Below are 15,413 nucleotides of genomic sequence, written 5' to 3' on the forward strand. Positions count from 1 at the left end.
GATATGCGGGTGGATATGTCGACATATAGCCTAGTTGCACCCGCCACAACATGGTTATCGACAACAACTCCGCCCGATTACAAATGTCCAAGTACCACCTCTATTCGCCCTACAGCGTCACTTTGCTCCGGACATTCCTATGGCTAGATCTTTCTGCAGTTTATCTCAGCATGCTCATTTACGATTCAGCGCTCTTCTGCCCACGCTGCCGTGGTGATGGAGCTCCAGAATGACACGTGCGACGCTCTGTGCGAGGTCTACGTGAGCTACAACAAGGACCTGGGCGCTGTTCGACGCGCGATTCACAAGCGGCTGGTGGAAGAAGATATTTGACAGCCTGTCATTGACAGGCGATCTTCACAAGAATGATGGTCGACATATTCAATACAAAGTCGTAGTAAGTCGTTAAGATGGGTACACGGCATAACCGCCAGTTTATCGAGACGATTTTCCGGTCTCACGAGGCTTATGCCGAGCATATCTGCTGCATTTACTCCGGGCCCTTATGACCGTTTTGGCAGTGGGTGACTGTCCTTTGGTGACAACATCGACAAAGTTCGGACTTACATATTGGCAACTAGATTGGCTCCATCTAACGGCACATGATGGAGACTCCGTACACGTTTACATGAAGGTTGAAGCGTGTGATGTTATTTTTTGTTACTGTTAGATTGAGTACGTTCCAATGTGGAGACCTCAATGTGGAGGACGCAGTGTCGTCGGCACTAGGGAAGTGCACTACGCTCCCTTAGGTGACTGCTAGCTGTAAAACCCCTTTTTGAACTGGAAACTGAAATCAACACCTGTAGCAACCACAAAAAGTTGTAGTTAGTATGAATCACTGCTCCAACCGCCTAGAGTTGCTCTACGTACCAAAGTGCACGATGCGAAAGCATAACACGATAAGCACCCAGAACATAAATTTTCCTTGAATCAGCGGCATGTGCGTTTCCAACACAAACGCGAGCTGGTACAGCATTTTCATCCCACAGTTCCGCTTGATGACTGCTGCCAGCACCAAGAACGTTGCCAACTGCAGGATTCCAAAGTTGAAAACTGGCAAAATGGTTTTCACCACGTTGCCCGACGTGACTCCGACCATCTCCGTGTGATAGCGTGAGCTTACCAACATGTAGCTACAGTAGAAGAAAGGGATGATAGCTTCGAGGTAGGCCGTGACAACAATGCACTCGGTAGTGAAAAGAGCCTCGAGCGCTTCACGAAGAATCACGGGGCGCTGCGCCAGCACACGTTGACTTCCTCTCTCTCTGTCAGACCGGGGCGTCACCTCCCCCGCGGGCTGTGTAATGGGATAAATGGTCTCGCTGCTCTTTTGGACGAATATGCTGCGGATGGAGCGTCTGGCGCTACACCTGGGAGGCTTGGCATTGGGGATAGCAATTCTCGGCGATGACGCAAGCTTGATCAACCCGGGAGATTTCACGAGCTCGGAGCTTGCTCTCCTTGGAATACTCTCCAGTGTAGTTAGGCGATCCCTGTCTGCAGTAGCTAAGCCATGAGAAATGCATGAGCGTAAGCGGATTTCGGCCTGTGAATGTATTCGAAACTTGTTGGGATCACGACATAATGCGCTGAGCCCGCTCAGTAAGTTTTCCGCCTCCGAATCATTGCTAACATTGTGGCGAAGCCTGGACAAAAGCGTCGCGGTGCGATGGTGAAGACTAAAGAGCACAACGATTGTCTGCGATAGATCCGTGAGCGTGATGGCGACGATGGCAGTGGCAGAGGACGCGCCACGTATATGGCGTTGAAGAAGTCGACCGTGAAGATCACTGCCTCTGGCATCATGTCCTCCAAGTGAGTCATGCAGCGCAGAACGAGGTTTCTTATGGCGACCTTGATGAACGGAAGGATGAGAATGACGGGAAGTTGATACGCGGACCCTCTCACGGCGCGAAATAAAGTCTCATAGGCCGGGTACGTGAAAACCATGACGTTCCGCGCCCCTACAAAGTAGATGTATCGAACGGTTTGGTCTCGATTCTGCAGCATTTGTCGAAAAATGGCATCTCCCAGCACGATTCGATACGAAGTAATTAACGCCACGTAGAATATTGGGCACAGCGTCAGCACGAAGAACGGAACGGGGAAGATGAGAGCGGCTGAGATGGCGAGGGCTCCAATTGTGAAAAGAAGGGATGTGAGCGCGGACAGCAGCAATACTTGGAGCGTTGATGTTGTGACTCCGTCAATGTGATAAATCGCCTGCGTTGTCAAAATGACCGCCACCGTGAAGGATAAAATTCCCGAGCGAATCCAGAACCCGGAGTTTGCTCTCCACCCGTCTGCTGGCTCTTGTAGTGACAATAATGCTTGAGCGCTAACGAGCACCGCCATAGGGACAGGCGTCCCGATACACACCAGCAGCACTCGCGATAGCGGTGTGTTCCTTGTGTACTCATCGAGGGCAAGCAGCCGCTCGACGGAGTATTTGCCGCCGTAGTAGCTGACTTGGAGATGTTTCCAGGCGTGAACAGCGCTCGACAGCCAGCGTGATAGCGAGGCAAGACGCATCGATGGCGTAGATGGCCGAGTGTAACATTGCGAGGGAGATCGACTCCAAGAATAACATCTATTTTGTTACGCCATGGCCGTCTCGTAGCTTTTCAGAAGACAATTGGGCCACAACAATGAGAGGTCCCAGCGTTCTAGTGGGGGAATTGTTGCGAGTACTCCTTGAAGAACCTTAAATAGTCCAAGAAAGTCTCCCAGTTCGGGTTGGTTGGCGCAGGTCCCTTTTCAGGGAGCCCCAGAATTGCGCGTACCTGCTTGAATGACTTTCCCTCGAGATACCATCCTTTGAAGTCCAGCCTCTGCTTGGCAGCCGCCGCTTTGGCCACTTTGGCAGCATGTTCCTCCATCTCCTGCACGTACTTCAGGTAGTTCTGGAATGCCGCCCAATTGGCGTGGCTGACCGCCTCGCCCGTTGCTGGAAGCCCCAAGAAGGAGCGCACCTGCTCGAGCGTCTTCTTGACCTGGAACCAGTCTCGGAAGTTGTGCTTCATGTTGATCGCCTCCAGCTCCGCCTTCAACTTGGCGGTGGCGGACGGGTTGAGCAGTCTCTCTTCGTCCTCGTCTGTGGCACCGCCATCTTCTTCGTCCATAACGTTAGAAGACCTTAATCGTCGCGTGTGGGCTTCAGCCGACGGAGCGAGGTCGGAGGAAACCACCCTCACGCGCTGGAGTTGGTCGGAGGCCGGTAGCGCGCGGCAATTTGCGAGCAATGAGACCCCATTCAGAATTAGTAGGAGTAGCCCGATGCGTGGTGAGCGCATGGAGATCAACCCCAAGAGGAGAAAGCCGAACTGAACACAGTTTACGGAGCTGCGGGCAAATCGCCTGGTTTCGGGTTTCCCTGGACTCAACCAGCAAGGTCAACCCCAACACCCGCCAAATCAAGGACAAAAACAAGGACCAAAAGTTAGAAGCTTACGCTGGCTTTGTTTTTGAAAGATAAGCCATCTTATTGGTACTTAAGTACGGAGAGAAAGCCTTTGATTCCCACTTTTAATCCTTTGTGATGCGTAGTGTCCACCATTATCCATAACGGCACAAGCTACAGTTGAAAGGTGTCATTAATAACATATTACATTTCATTTTTGTCCTGGATTCTAGGACAAATTCCTTAAAATGACTTGAGTTCAGTATAGGGCTTCAGCCGTTACACCACTCGAACAGTTGTTGTCTTTGTTATACATGACACCCTCGTACTTACCTGGATCTTATTTCCTTCCATACAACCCCCAAGTCACTTTTGGTCCTAATTGCTGGTTCTAGCACAAAACCCTGCTAAATACGGCGTACTTAAGTGAGTTTCGGTCCTAGATCCTAGGACAAAAAGAGTTGGGGTTAAAGGATCCACAATTGCGTCGACTAATCCTTCCATGGAAAATGCATGATAGAGCTGCGAGATCTGTTAAAATTGAGGTCGGCGTCCGATTGCTTCCGCGTATGCCTGGCGAAAGAATCTTCGCCAACGTTGCCACTCAACATGGCAAGATTCACATGTTGTTGGTTCGAAATTAGGGCGGCACAAAAATACCCTCAGAGCCAATCCTTTTCCCGAAGTTAACGTTGGTGTTGTTCTTTTAGCACGATAAAGATTTTTGTACGGCTCTGATTGGTCTACCTATTTTTTTAAAGTAACGTAAATTCCCGAATAATACCCCTTACCCGTATAGTACCCTCTAAAACGTAGCCCAATGTGTATCCCAGGGTTACAATGTTACTTCCATACAAAGATCAAGTATATATTTATGAATTTATTGTCGAAAGCATGTTTATGTATGAAATACTGCGTAATATCCAAAATTTAGCATATTTGTTTTGAAAATGGGAGGGTACTAATAAATAGTGCCCGGGGTATTATTCGGTCATTTCCGTTAATACAAAATAGTAAGAGCAACATGAATAAACAAATAATACTATCATTACTACAATATAAATCTAGTATAATACATATTCTTTTATATATTGTTATTATAATTATTCTAATATTAGCACTACTATATTATAATGCTAGTATAATGACGTTATGTGTTCTTGCTTTTTTAATTTGTAGAGATTGTTGCTGATACATTATATACTACTACTAATATGTAATGTTAGTATACTACGTATTCGTGTTTATATTGTTATTGGAATGTTCTAGTGTTAACATTACTATATTAAAATGCTAGTGTACTAACGTTTTATGTTGGCAACCTACTGTATAGACTATCCCAGCCTAGAGTTCGCTGCAGTATATATAACATTCCACATCGGCCACACAATGCTGCTGCGGCGATGCACGAGCTTGCGCGGCGTGCAGCGTTCCCCATGCCGCGCCTCCAGCCTCCGGACTCCGTGTGCGCCTTCTTCATCGACTTTTGCGTGCGCTACCTTCTCGTCGTCGCCGCGCGCGCCGTCCTCGCCGCCCAAGAAGACCCGCAAGAAGCAGGCTCGGCTGGCCAACCTGCCCGTATTTTGGCCAATCGCTGGTGTGTCGGCGCCGCCGCAGTTGCGTCCGCATGAGGTGGACATCGTGAACCGGCTGTTCAAGGTGGACAGCACTCTTATTACGTCCACATCGGACCCGACCGACCTGCCACAGTGGGACGTGCCTGAAATAGCATTCGCCGGTCGCTCCAACGCGGGCAAGTCGTCGTTAATCAACGCGTTAACCGGCCAGAAGTCGCTCGTGCGCACGTCCAAGACGCCTGGACGCACCCAGCAGCTGCACTTTCTCAGCGTGGGCGGCAAGAAGGGCAGTCTGCCCGACCTGGCGCTCGTGGACATGCCCGGCTTCGGCTTCGCCGCGGCCCCCAAGAAGGTCGTGGACGAGTGGCACGCGCTGGTGGGCGGCTACGTCGAGGGCCGGCGCGGCAACAACCTCAAGACGACCATGCTGCTCATCGACGCGCGGCGCGGGCTCGGACCGGCGGACCACGACTTCATGGACTTTTTGCACGACCTGGGCGCGCTCTACCAGGTCGTGTTCACCAAGGCGGACACGGTCACGCGGAGCGAGTTGGAGAAGCAGATCCAGAAGGCGCAGGATGTCGCACTCAACGCCGATCGCATGGTAGGTGGGACGCGTGGATGTCGATTGGGTCGTTGTGGTGGCTGACGTTGTGTTGTTAAATTGGTAGAGCATGAACCCGATCATCCAGGTGTGCAGCGTGAAGGAGGGCTTCGGAGTGAAGGAGCTGCAGCGCCAGCTTGTAAGCATGACGGAGCTGCTGGCGCCGGCGCTGGACTAGATTGTCTGCATGTATTGGACACGATGATCTTTGCACTCAAAGCAGCTCTATTTTTCGCGATACGTGTGTGTGTTGAGTGTTGTGTTTCGGTGACGCTTACTAGGTGGGTCAAAAGCTGGACGTGTACGCCTCTGGTTCGGATCGCTCGCAACTAGCATCGGAACCCTCGTCAGATCGGATGTCGTCGTTTTCCTGAACCCGAAGCCGCGAATGCCGCTGCTGATCCTCGTCGCGACCAGAGTTCTGCAACACTGGGAGCTCGGAGCGCACACGGGCTAAGCTGAAGCGGGTTTTGTCCTCAAGTGCGACATACTCTTGATCGTAGGATGGAGCTGTCTTCAGTACTCGAACGCTGCTGTTTCGACTACCCCCGTCCAAGACACTCGGCAGCATCAGAAGCGTACTGTGTGTGTTTGGATACTCGGGCATTGGGCGAAGGCGTAAACTGGCCCGTGAAGCCGCGAGATCGACATTCATTGTGGCTTTCAGGATTGCGCTCGATATATTTCGTGGGGTCTCGTAAGAGCTCTTCGGACGACTTTTGCTCTTCGAGCGTCGCGAGGTGGTCACCACTTTCTTCGGGAACGTCTTCAACACTTCGTCAACGGGTGGAGTTCTTACGACGATATCCGGAGGTTCTTTGGCGATACAAGGTGCTGCATCTTCAAGCTTCGGACCCAGCGACGATGCCGCTATCGGCAAAGTGGTGCGTCTTAGCTCCGATTTGCTGCTGCGCTTTTTCTTCTTCTTGCTTTTGCTTTCGCCTCTTCTGGACGTCGGGATGGCTGCTGACTTTTGCTTTACTGCGTTGGTGCGTGTGTGTTTGCGTCTCCGAGCCTTCTTCTGATTGTGGCCAGACTTCGACGTGCGGCTCTTACGCGAGGGGAAATCTTCTGGGGCGCTTGAGTATCCCTCGTCATCGACGGGACCATCGTCATCGGGCTGCTTTTTGCGCTCACTGTGAATTCGCGGACTACGCTGCTGTGTCCTGCCGTCTGGACTCGGCGGGATCGGCTCCTCTTCAGCTCCAGATAAATCCGAGTCCATTCCACCGCCCGCATCGTCTTCCGATCCTACGCGGTCGCTGATGTCCATTCCAGAATGGGCGAACAGCGCCGAGATCGCCGCTTCGCAGTCAAGTAGGAGGTCTCTCGCAAGGCGACTCTCTTCGTCTTCAGCCTCCATCCGAAGTGACCCATTCTCAGGACGCGTTCGTCGGCCAGTTGGAGATGGCACAGCGATCGAGGTTTGCGTTCGATCGTCGACTGCTGCTTGCCTCTCACGCTCTGCATCCAATGCTTTGACTTGCGCGGTGAGTCCATAGTACACGAGCAGACTCTGGCACCACGATCGCCCCATTTCCTCGAGGTCCCAGGTGGAAAACTGGGTGTCCTTGTGCGTACCAAAGTCTGGGCCGCAGAAGCTCGCTTCGAGGGTGTAGCTGTTGGTCACGCCCAGCTCCTGGTTCACTACGACTCGCGCAGTGGTGAGCTTGGATTTGTGGACACTAAAGTCGCAGCTAGCGAAGGAGAAACACGGCGCGTGGCGCGCGACGATCATGGGGAAGACGCGCGGGTCGGTCTTTACCGTGTTGCTGGCAGGACTGGTGGCCGTGGCTGCGTCAGCGGAAGATTTAGCGCTGTCGGAGCCACTGGGCCTCTTCTTACTGGTGTAGCAGCCGTACGTGAAGATGTTGCGGTTGATACTGTGCCCGTGAAGATCGCAGTAAATGGCCACGCGGCCGTGGGCTTGGAAGTGTGCGAGCTGCTGCTTGAGGTGGTATACTGTGGGGAAGAGCTGCTCGATGGGGTTGCTCCACTTGCGGTTGAGATCCCAGCCAGCCAGACTGACGCGGGTATTGCCGTTGATGACGCCGTCGGGGTTAAGCATCGGCACGATCTTGAAGATGAAGTTGCGGCGGAGTATCGTTGCGCCGCTGCTTGGTCCTGTGAGGTAATCGATCATGCCCTGCATCATCCAGCTGCTGTTGGGCTCTCCTGGATGCACGCGCGCGGACAACACGATGACTGGACACAACGTCACCAAGGCGTATTAGAACACGGAGGGTACTTGACCGAAGATGACGATGATGGCAACTCACTCCGGCGTTCGTCGTGGGGGATCCCGTCCTTCGCTGGAGACGTGATGGAAAGCAGGTCGCATGGATTCCCTGCCAGACTCTGACAAAGTTCAGTTCGACGACACGTAAGTGAACGCTGGGAATCGCGCTCGAGATGCTCCAGGTAGTCCATCAGATCTACGGGCCAAGGCACAACACAAGCATACAAGTGGACGTGAACATCGATTTCGTGGACAACAAGCAACTAGCGAACGGTGTACCGGTGTACGTGTACGGCTGGATGCAGGCAAAGTACACGCAGTCGTTCTCATGCTCGAACTCGTAGTGGAAAGTCAACGCGTTGGCTCCTGGTTGGGCTGTGGGAGATGTGGCGACGTCATACCGAACGTGCGTGCCTCGATGCCTCCAGCCGACACCTTTTGTTGCCGCGTCGTGCTCCGAGTAAACCACCGGCTGCAGTCCCTGGCCGAACAGCGCTCCGCTCTTCGCGAGGTTCACGAGCGCGAAGCGGTAGGTGGTCCCCGGTCTCCCGTTGCGCACCTCGAAGTAGAACCACTGACGGTAGGCGCCGTTCTTGATGTCCGGGTGGATGAGCAGTTCGTACTCCTGCAGGGGCATGTGAGACGCTGAGCCGGACTTCGGCGTCTTGCGGAAGATCCGCTCGGCGCGCTGCAGGTTGCCGCCCTCGAACAACGAGTCGAAGATGAGCGTGTCATCTGGAGCGCTGCTGTCTCGGAAGACGTCGGGCTGGTTGTACTCATACACGTGGAGACGCGCGAGTACCTCGAGCTCCTCGTACCCCTCGTCCTCGCATTCGAGTAGCGCTCGGCTTTCGTGGAGGATCGGCTCGCGCTTGGGCGGCTGGAGATGGTCGAAGTCCTCGGGACTCTTAGGACCCCCGTCGGCTTTGGCTTTCAACGCGGCTACGGCCACCGGGTTGGGGATGTGTCTGCGCACTGGCAGGTGCATCGGACGCTGGCTTTGGATGCCCGTGCGGGCCAGGCGGGATTCCTCCGGCAGGTTGATGAGAGGCAGTGGAGGCGGCAGCAACAAGGACTGGCTGAAAACCTTGCGGAATCGATTGGCACGGGGGTTGGCGGTGGCATTGCTCATTGTCGCTGCGTGCGTTGGAACACTGAGTGGGGATTGAACAAGATACTGAATTGCAGTGGCGATCTTGGGACTTCGAGTACGTGGAGGTTGAAGCTGACAGGCTCACGCTGCCATGCCGACAAAAAGGACGAACAACGAGGGAGTACGAAGAGTACGAAGGCGACGGTGAGGAGAAGAGAGCACTTGAGCTGCAGGGCTTGGTTGGGGTCTTGCTGTAACGGCCCGATCGTTTTTCATGAGTCGGCGCCTCCTCTGCTACGGTCAGTGCCCGTTTAGCATCGAGACGGCAGCAGGAGCGTAAGATGGCTAGCAGGTTCGAGTACTGCCGATGCTAACTCACGTGGTTGCTGTGTCTGACGTAGTCTGTGCGTGACGCAGCACGTACGACCAGCTATGGCAGGAGGCCATGTCGGAGCTCAACGAGCAGGTCCACATCGAGGACCACACGCTCGGGGACGGCCAGGAAGGCGCTCCCAACGAGGCGGTGCGTGCTATCAGACTTGTGCTTTAAAGCTACCTACCCACTAGCCCATCTAACCACTCTTTGCTTGTGCTTTGCAGCCGCCCCAAGCGACCATCGTCGAGGCGTTCCAGCACTACGCGTGCCTGTACATCAAGTACATCCAGATCCTGTCGCGCCTGTCCGAGTGCTACGACCAAATGGTGCACCCGCAGAAGCGCATCGACGTCAAGCAGGTGATCGAGGTCGTGGCCACGCGCGTGGTGGAGCTCAAGCACCTGCTGGTCAAATGGAACCCGCCCAACCCGGACGTCATGACGCAGCCCGAGCGCAGCTTCCCGTGGGAATACGTCAACCTGGACGACATCCTCGTGGACCTCAAGCTGCCTCCAGAGACGCTCGAAGTGCCTGTGCCGCAGTCGTTCCTTGACGACCAGCAGGAGGATCTGCTGCGCCGTGAACGCCTCGTCAAGGGTTACATGAAGCTCAAACACGGCGTGGATTCCATCCCGCTGGACGCGATCAAAGTCGCGCAGTCCGCGCTCGCTAGCGGCGTGGGCGTGTTTTCGCTGGACGAGGCCATTGCAGTGATCCAGCGCAACGAGCGCGGTCGGCAGGGCCGTCAACGCGGCCTTCTGGTCCAGGAACTGCGCGAGGAGGAGCGTCAACGCAAGCTCTACGAGGCCGCCCAAGGCGCGCCTGAAATGGACCCGGACATCGCGGCTGCCAACATTCAGCGCATGTTTCGCGGCTTCTTCTCGCGGGCGGCGGCAGCGCGCGAGCGTGACGCGGAGCTGGTTTTCATCGGCATGAAGGCGCCCGCCACGGATCGTTCCGCACTGGAGAAGCGCCTGGCGGACGCGCGTCTCCAGCGCCGTGTCGAGCAGGCTGAGAACAAGGAGGAGTACGAGCGCGCACTCATTGAGCTGCACGGAGTCGTCACCAACGAGGAAGGACCGTTCATGAAGGAGAAGATGCTGGAGGAGAGACGCCGCTGGATCACGGATGTCATGGCCACGGGCCAGCTCCCTGAAGACCTCACGGGCTTCTACGCGGCGTTGAATGGAGAGATGACTCCCGAGGAGCTGGCCAAAGCTCAGGCTAAAGAGGAAGAAGAGGCCAAGGCTAAGGCTGCTGCCGACAAGAAAGGAGCTAAGGGGGCCAAGGGCAAGAAGGAGGAGAAGAAGGGAGGCAAAGGAGCTAAGGGCAAAGGCAAAGATGCCAAGGAGCAGGAGGAGGAAGCGCCCGAGAAGCCGCCCCCGCTCACGGGGCCTTCCGAGCTCTGCAAGAAGCTGGCGGGAGGGGTGGCCCAGTACGAGAAGGTGTGGCTCGAGCGCGAGGATCTGGACAATTTCTACCAGAAGTACGACGTCGCTCTGGCCAAGGACGTGGTGCGCGGGCCCGTGGAAGTGCAGGTTCGGCAGCAGGTGGACGAGATGCTGGTGCTGCAGCTCGTGAACATCAAGGCGCAGCTCGAGGCGGCCGCTTCGGCTGGCAAGAAGGGTAAGAAGGGCAAAGGGAAAAAGGGAGGCAAGAAGGGCAAGAAAGGCAAGAAAGGCAAGAAGGACGGCAAGAAGAAGGGCAAGCCCCTCCCTGGCGAGAAGATCTCGGAGCTTAAGGGCCGTGCGCCGGACTCGTTCCTGAGTGTGCTGGTGGAGCACCAGATCGTGCACGCGCCTCGTCCGGGCGTGCGCGTGCGAGATTTCGTGGGCAGCTTTAACTTCCTGGGCACCGTCTACCAGCACTGCGAGCGGCGCGATCGCTTCGGCAACTGGGTGCCTCAAGACCCGTCGGCTGCCCAACTACGCCAGTCATTAACGGAGTATGGTGTACTTCCGCTTGGATCGCCGTTTGTTCGAGCGCGTACGCCAATTGTGCGATCAATGATGCTGTACGGGCCTCGTGGGTCAGGGAAGACGATGCTGGTGAGCGCGCTGGCGAACGAGACCGGAGCCCTGCTACTCAATCTGTCGCCAAGCAACCTCGTTGGTAAGTTCGCGGGCAAGACCGGACCGACGAAGCTCGTGCACATGGCGTTTGTGCTAGCCAAGGCGGCCGCGCTGCAGCCCATTATCATCTACATCGACGACTGCGAGCAGATCTTCGCGGGCGGCGGCGGCAAGAAGAGCAAGTCTGCAGCCAACTCGGAAGGCCCCGTCCGGTTCAAGAAGGACCTCCTGCTGTACATCAAGGCGGCGCTGGAGCCTTCGGACCGCGTGCTAGTTATCGGCACGTCGGCAGACCCAGGTGCAGCCGAGGTGAAGGACCTGCGCAACTTCTTCGACAAGTTCCTGCACGTGCCGTACCCGGACTACGCGTCGCGCGTGCTGCTCTGGAAGCACGCGCTGCGCACCACTATCGCAGCTCACGCGGCCACGTTGGGGCTGTCGTCAGCGGCTACAGCAGCGGCACTGGCTGCTGCGTCTTCGTCAGCGTCCACTTCAGGCTCAGGTGGAGGTTCGGCCTCACAGATTCAGGACCACCGACGTCGGGAGCCCATTGATATCTCGACCTTGGCCCACATCTCGGAAGGCTACTCGTCCGGCAGCATCGTGCGCGCGGTAGAGAACACGCTGACGCCTCGACGCGTGGAGTGTCTGGAGAAGCGCCCGCTGCGTGAGGAGGAGTTCCTAGGTGCTCTGTCGCGCCAGACTGCTACGTTCGCTGAGGACCACGAGAAGTTCAAGAACTTCACCGCTGTCATCACGGGCCTGAAGGACACGCGCGACAAGATCCGCAAGGCCGCAGCAGACGCGCTCAACGCGGACGACAAGAAGGATGGCAAGGGCAAGGGAGGAGACAAGAAGGGCAAGAAGGGCAAGAAGTGAGACTTTCGTACTAGCATGGACCGATGGATATACTTTCAAAAAAATACCAAGTGTTCTGCTTTGAGCCACTGGTCTACATCGATCGCTTCAGTGCATCCCTAGATCGGAGGAAGCTTGAGCACAGGTACGTTTGCGAAGCTCGCAGCTTGTCGCTCCTTTTGCTGTTTCTGCTGCTCTTCCGCCCAGAACTGCGGCGGCTCCCATCGGGTTTCACCGGTTGTCTCATTCTCGTAGTAGATGGCGTCCGTGTACATGTCGGTGCGCAGGACCCAACGTCTGGCTTCGATACGTGCGAGCTGCTCCTCAAGCTCCCGGTTCTGCTTCTCCAGCAGCTTCTTCCGCTCGAGACGGGCCTTCACGGCGTTGGCGTCCAAGCGACTGGCTCGAGCCACCTCGTGCCAAGCTTCGAACACCGCTCGAGTACCAAGTCCACGCCATCTCTGAAGAACGGCGCGCATCTGGAGAAACTCCTTGGTGGCCTGCTGCGACACCTTCGTGCACTGCATCTCCACGTACGAGTCTCGGATTTGCGTCTGGAACAGCTCGAACAGTTCCTCTTCGGGGACATCCAGGGGCATGATGAAGCTCGGCTTCTTCACGACGGCCGTGACGCTGACCTTCTCTTTCTGGCTCTTGGGGTTCTGTTCTTCTAGTTCGATGGCGCGCTTTTCAAGCTCCTGATCCACTGCTTTCACGGCTGCGATGCGGTAGTCGTCGATGCTCAGATCCGGCATGTCGATTTGGAAGAACGAGGTGCCTGGAGCCTCGGTCGGCGCTGATGAGCTCACGCGCGAGGCCTCCGTCTCCGGGGCTTCTTCTTCCTCTTCTTCGGAGTCTTCATCATCTTCAGCGTCAGCGTCGTCATCGTCTTCATCAGAGTCTGCAGCTTCATCGTCGTCACCGTCTCCTTCGCTCTCTTCTTCTTCCTCCTCTTCCTCGTCGTCGTCACCTCCGATGGCGGCATTCATCTCGCGCGCTCGAGCTTTCTCCGTGGCTGTTACAAGCTTCTGCTCTTCCATGTCAAGGCCTTCGATCGCTAGCTCAAGCTCGTAGATCTTCCCGTTCTCAGGCCCAAGCTCTGCCTCCCCGTCCTCCAGCTCGGATCTCAACTTGGAAAGTTTTTTGTCCAGCTTATTCAGCTTCTTGGTCTTCGCTGCTGCCAACGCGCCTCCCTTGTCTTTGCCAGCGGCGGCGTCACGTTCACGCTCGAGCGCTTCTCGATCCTTCTCAAGCCGTGAACACTTATCCCGCGTGGTCTTCATCCGCGCCTCCTTCGCGCGTTGAAAGGCCTCAATCTTCCGATGGAGTTTCTCTCGTCGAGCGTCGACGTGCCGCTGGTTCTTCATGTACTTCTTGTAGAGTTTACGCAGTCGTCTACGCCGCTGAACCATTTCGTGAGCCAAAACGCGAGCTGTACGCTCAAAGTGAGCCACGCCCAAGGTGGAGTTGATGTACTCGATAGCGCGTCTCTGCGTCTTCTGGACGAGGCGAGCCACTTTGGCACGTAGGTAGATGCTGGCGAGTTGGTCTTGAGCTTGCTCTTTGGTGAGCATCTGCGCGCGCAGCAGTCTCCCAGGGCGTTGACATCGATACGGCGCTGTTCTCGGCAGACAAACCTTCCGGACGCGCTGGCCTCGTTCACACAGAGCCACTGGATCAAGACACGCACAGCGACGAAACTCGATGGGGACACTTGGAACTTCTCCCCCGCCAGCGACACAAGCCATGCCGAACTCGTCGTCGTAGTTCAAGAGTGCGTCTTCGACTTCCTCAGGAGAGAAACGCTGCGAGAAGGGCGTTGGAGGTGCTTGCTGCTTTGACCTTGACTCGTCCGTTTGTGGCTGCTGGGCGGCCGACACTGCGAGCGCTTGCTTGCGTTCGATGGCCGGGAGCAGCTCAGAGAAGAAACTCTCCCAGACGATGCCGTACAACTTGAGCTCGCTGCTGGTGCCCTGTGGCGCTAAACGATCACAGTTGGGCTCGAATAACGACGTGATGACTCGAAGATCATCGTCAACGGTGGCATTGCGGTGAGTGTTGTTGCTATTATCTGGCTGTGCCTCTCTCATCTCGTCGTCTTGTATGAGCTGGGCTGCGAAGGCCAAGACTTGTTGTAGGGCTTCGACAACTTCTCGTCTGCTGCTTCTCTGGAACTCCACGAGGGCTTTCTCCATGAAGCGCAGCGTCTCGGGGACGCCGCGAGCTACGACGTCGCTGGTGGGTAAGCGCAGCGGGTTCTGCTCCATGCAGAGAACCTGCAAGCCCGTCAACGCACGAAAGGAGAAGGGAAGCTCTTGGATGCAGTTCCAGTCCAGTCGCAGCTCTCGAAGCGCCTGCATCTCGCCAATAGCTCGCGGTAGTTTGAGCAGTTGATTCCGAGACGCGTGAAGCACCCGCAAGTTGGGCAGAAAAACCACAGCGTCCGGCAGTTCCTGCAGCTCGTTCAAGTTGAGCGTCAGCGTTGTAAGCGCGGTCAACTCTCCGATCGTCTCTGGCAGCTCCGTGAGTTTATTGGCACTGAAGTTGGCACATCGAGCACTTCGACAGCCCCCGATGGACACTGGAAGCTGCGTCAAGGCGTTGCGTTCGAGCCACAGTTTGTCAAGCTTGACAAGTTTTCCGAAATCCTCGGGAAGCTTCTCCAGAGCATTGCAGGACAAGTTGAGGGCGGTGAGCCCCGTGAGTTTTGTGAGAGAGTCGGGCAGCTCCCGCAGTCGGTTCTTGGTCAGATCCAGCTCCGTCAAGCGTGATAGTGCTCCGATGGTTTCTGGAAGTCGCTCGAGTCCGTCTGCGATTAGTGAAAGGGTCTCTAGCGACGGAAGAGCTGCTGGTAAGTTCTCGGGCAGCTCCAGCAGGTTGTGGCCCGTGATCCTCAGCGCCAGGAGGTCACGGAAGGGCATCACCCGCTCCCAGGTGAAGAACCCACGGGCCTCTTTCCACGCGATGTTGAGCTCTCCTGTGTGCTTGGCCTCCTGAGCGAATGGGGCCCATAGTCGCTCGTTCTCGAGCTCCAGAGCTTGAAGTTGCTGCTCTCGGTCGCGGTCGCGCTGCTTCTGGCGCTCTTGAAGCTGCTCACCGAGCCATGCACGACGTTCCTCTCGATCGATCGACGGCTTCTTCACCCCGGGCATACTCGGGTCAGCGCTGCAGCTAGAGCCTGGAGCTATTCC

At 55.9% G+C, this 15,413-nt stretch overlaps 6 protein-coding genes across 6 annotated transcripts; 2 read left to right on the forward strand and 4 right to left on the reverse strand.

Moving 5' to 3' along the window:
• Nucleotides 1-759: 759 nt before the first annotated feature.
• On the reverse strand, nt 760-2,535 carry PHYSODRAFT_332058 (hypothetical protein; the record flags this gene model as incomplete). The annotated part of the gene is made up of 3 exons (XM_009528986.1): nt 760-803; nt 874-1,237; nt 1,783-2,535. The coding sequence occupies 3 exons, from the start codon at nt 2,533-2,535 to the stop codon at nt 760-762; spliced, it is 1,161 nt and encodes a 386-aa protein (XP_009527281.1).
• A 134-nt stretch (nt 2,536-2,669) lies between these two features.
• On the reverse strand, nt 2,670-3,296 carry PHYSODRAFT_286050 (hypothetical protein; the record flags this gene model as incomplete). Its single annotated transcript, XM_009528987.1, has 1 exon — nt 2,670-3,296. The coding sequence occupies one exon, from the start codon at nt 3,294-3,296 to the stop codon at nt 2,670-2,672; it is 627 nt and encodes a 208-aa protein (XP_009527282.1).
• Nucleotides 3,297-4,897: 1,601 nt separating this feature from the next.
• PHYSODRAFT_383431 (hypothetical protein) lies at nt 4,898-5,596 on the forward strand (the record flags this gene model as incomplete). Its single annotated transcript, XM_009528988.1, has 1 exon — nt 4,898-5,596. A coding segment is annotated over one exon (699 nt), but the record flags the coding sequence as incomplete, so codon positions are not given.
• A 1,301-nt stretch (nt 5,597-6,897) lies between these two features.
• Nucleotides 6,898-8,955, reverse strand: PHYSODRAFT_315179 (hypothetical protein; the record flags this gene model as incomplete). The annotated part of the gene is made up of 4 exons (XM_009528989.1): nt 6,898-6,928; nt 7,039-7,789; nt 7,864-8,019; nt 8,103-8,955. 4 exons carry the CDS (start codon nt 8,953-8,955, stop codon nt 6,898-6,900), a joined length of 1,791 nt encoding a protein of 596 aa, XP_009527284.1.
• Nucleotides 8,956-9,361: 406 nt separating this feature from the next.
• PHYSODRAFT_503471 (hypothetical protein) lies at nt 9,362-12,243 on the forward strand (the record flags this gene model as incomplete). The annotated part of the gene is made up of 2 exons (XM_009528990.1): nt 9,362-9,439; nt 9,583-12,243. 2 exons carry the CDS (start codon nt 9,362-9,364, stop codon nt 12,241-12,243), a joined length of 2,739 nt encoding a protein of 912 aa, XP_009527285.1.
• Nucleotides 12,244-12,341: 98 nt separating this feature from the next.
• PHYSODRAFT_502165 (hypothetical protein) lies at nt 12,342-15,374 on the reverse strand (the record flags this gene model as incomplete). Its single annotated transcript, XM_009528991.1, has 5 exons — nt 12,342-12,833; nt 12,930-13,087; nt 13,193-14,054; nt 14,103-14,222; nt 14,352-15,374. 5 exons carry the CDS (start codon nt 15,372-15,374, stop codon nt 12,342-12,344), a joined length of 2,655 nt encoding a protein of 884 aa, XP_009527286.1.
• Nucleotides 15,375-15,413: the final 39 nt, after the last annotated feature.

Source organism: Phytophthora sojae (assembly GCF_000149755.1).
Source record: "Phytophthora sojae unplaced genomic scaffold PHYSOscaffold_4, whole genome shotgun sequence".
Lineage (NCBI taxonomy): Eukaryota > Oomycota > Peronosporomycetes > Peronosporales > Peronosporaceae > Phytophthora > Phytophthora sojae.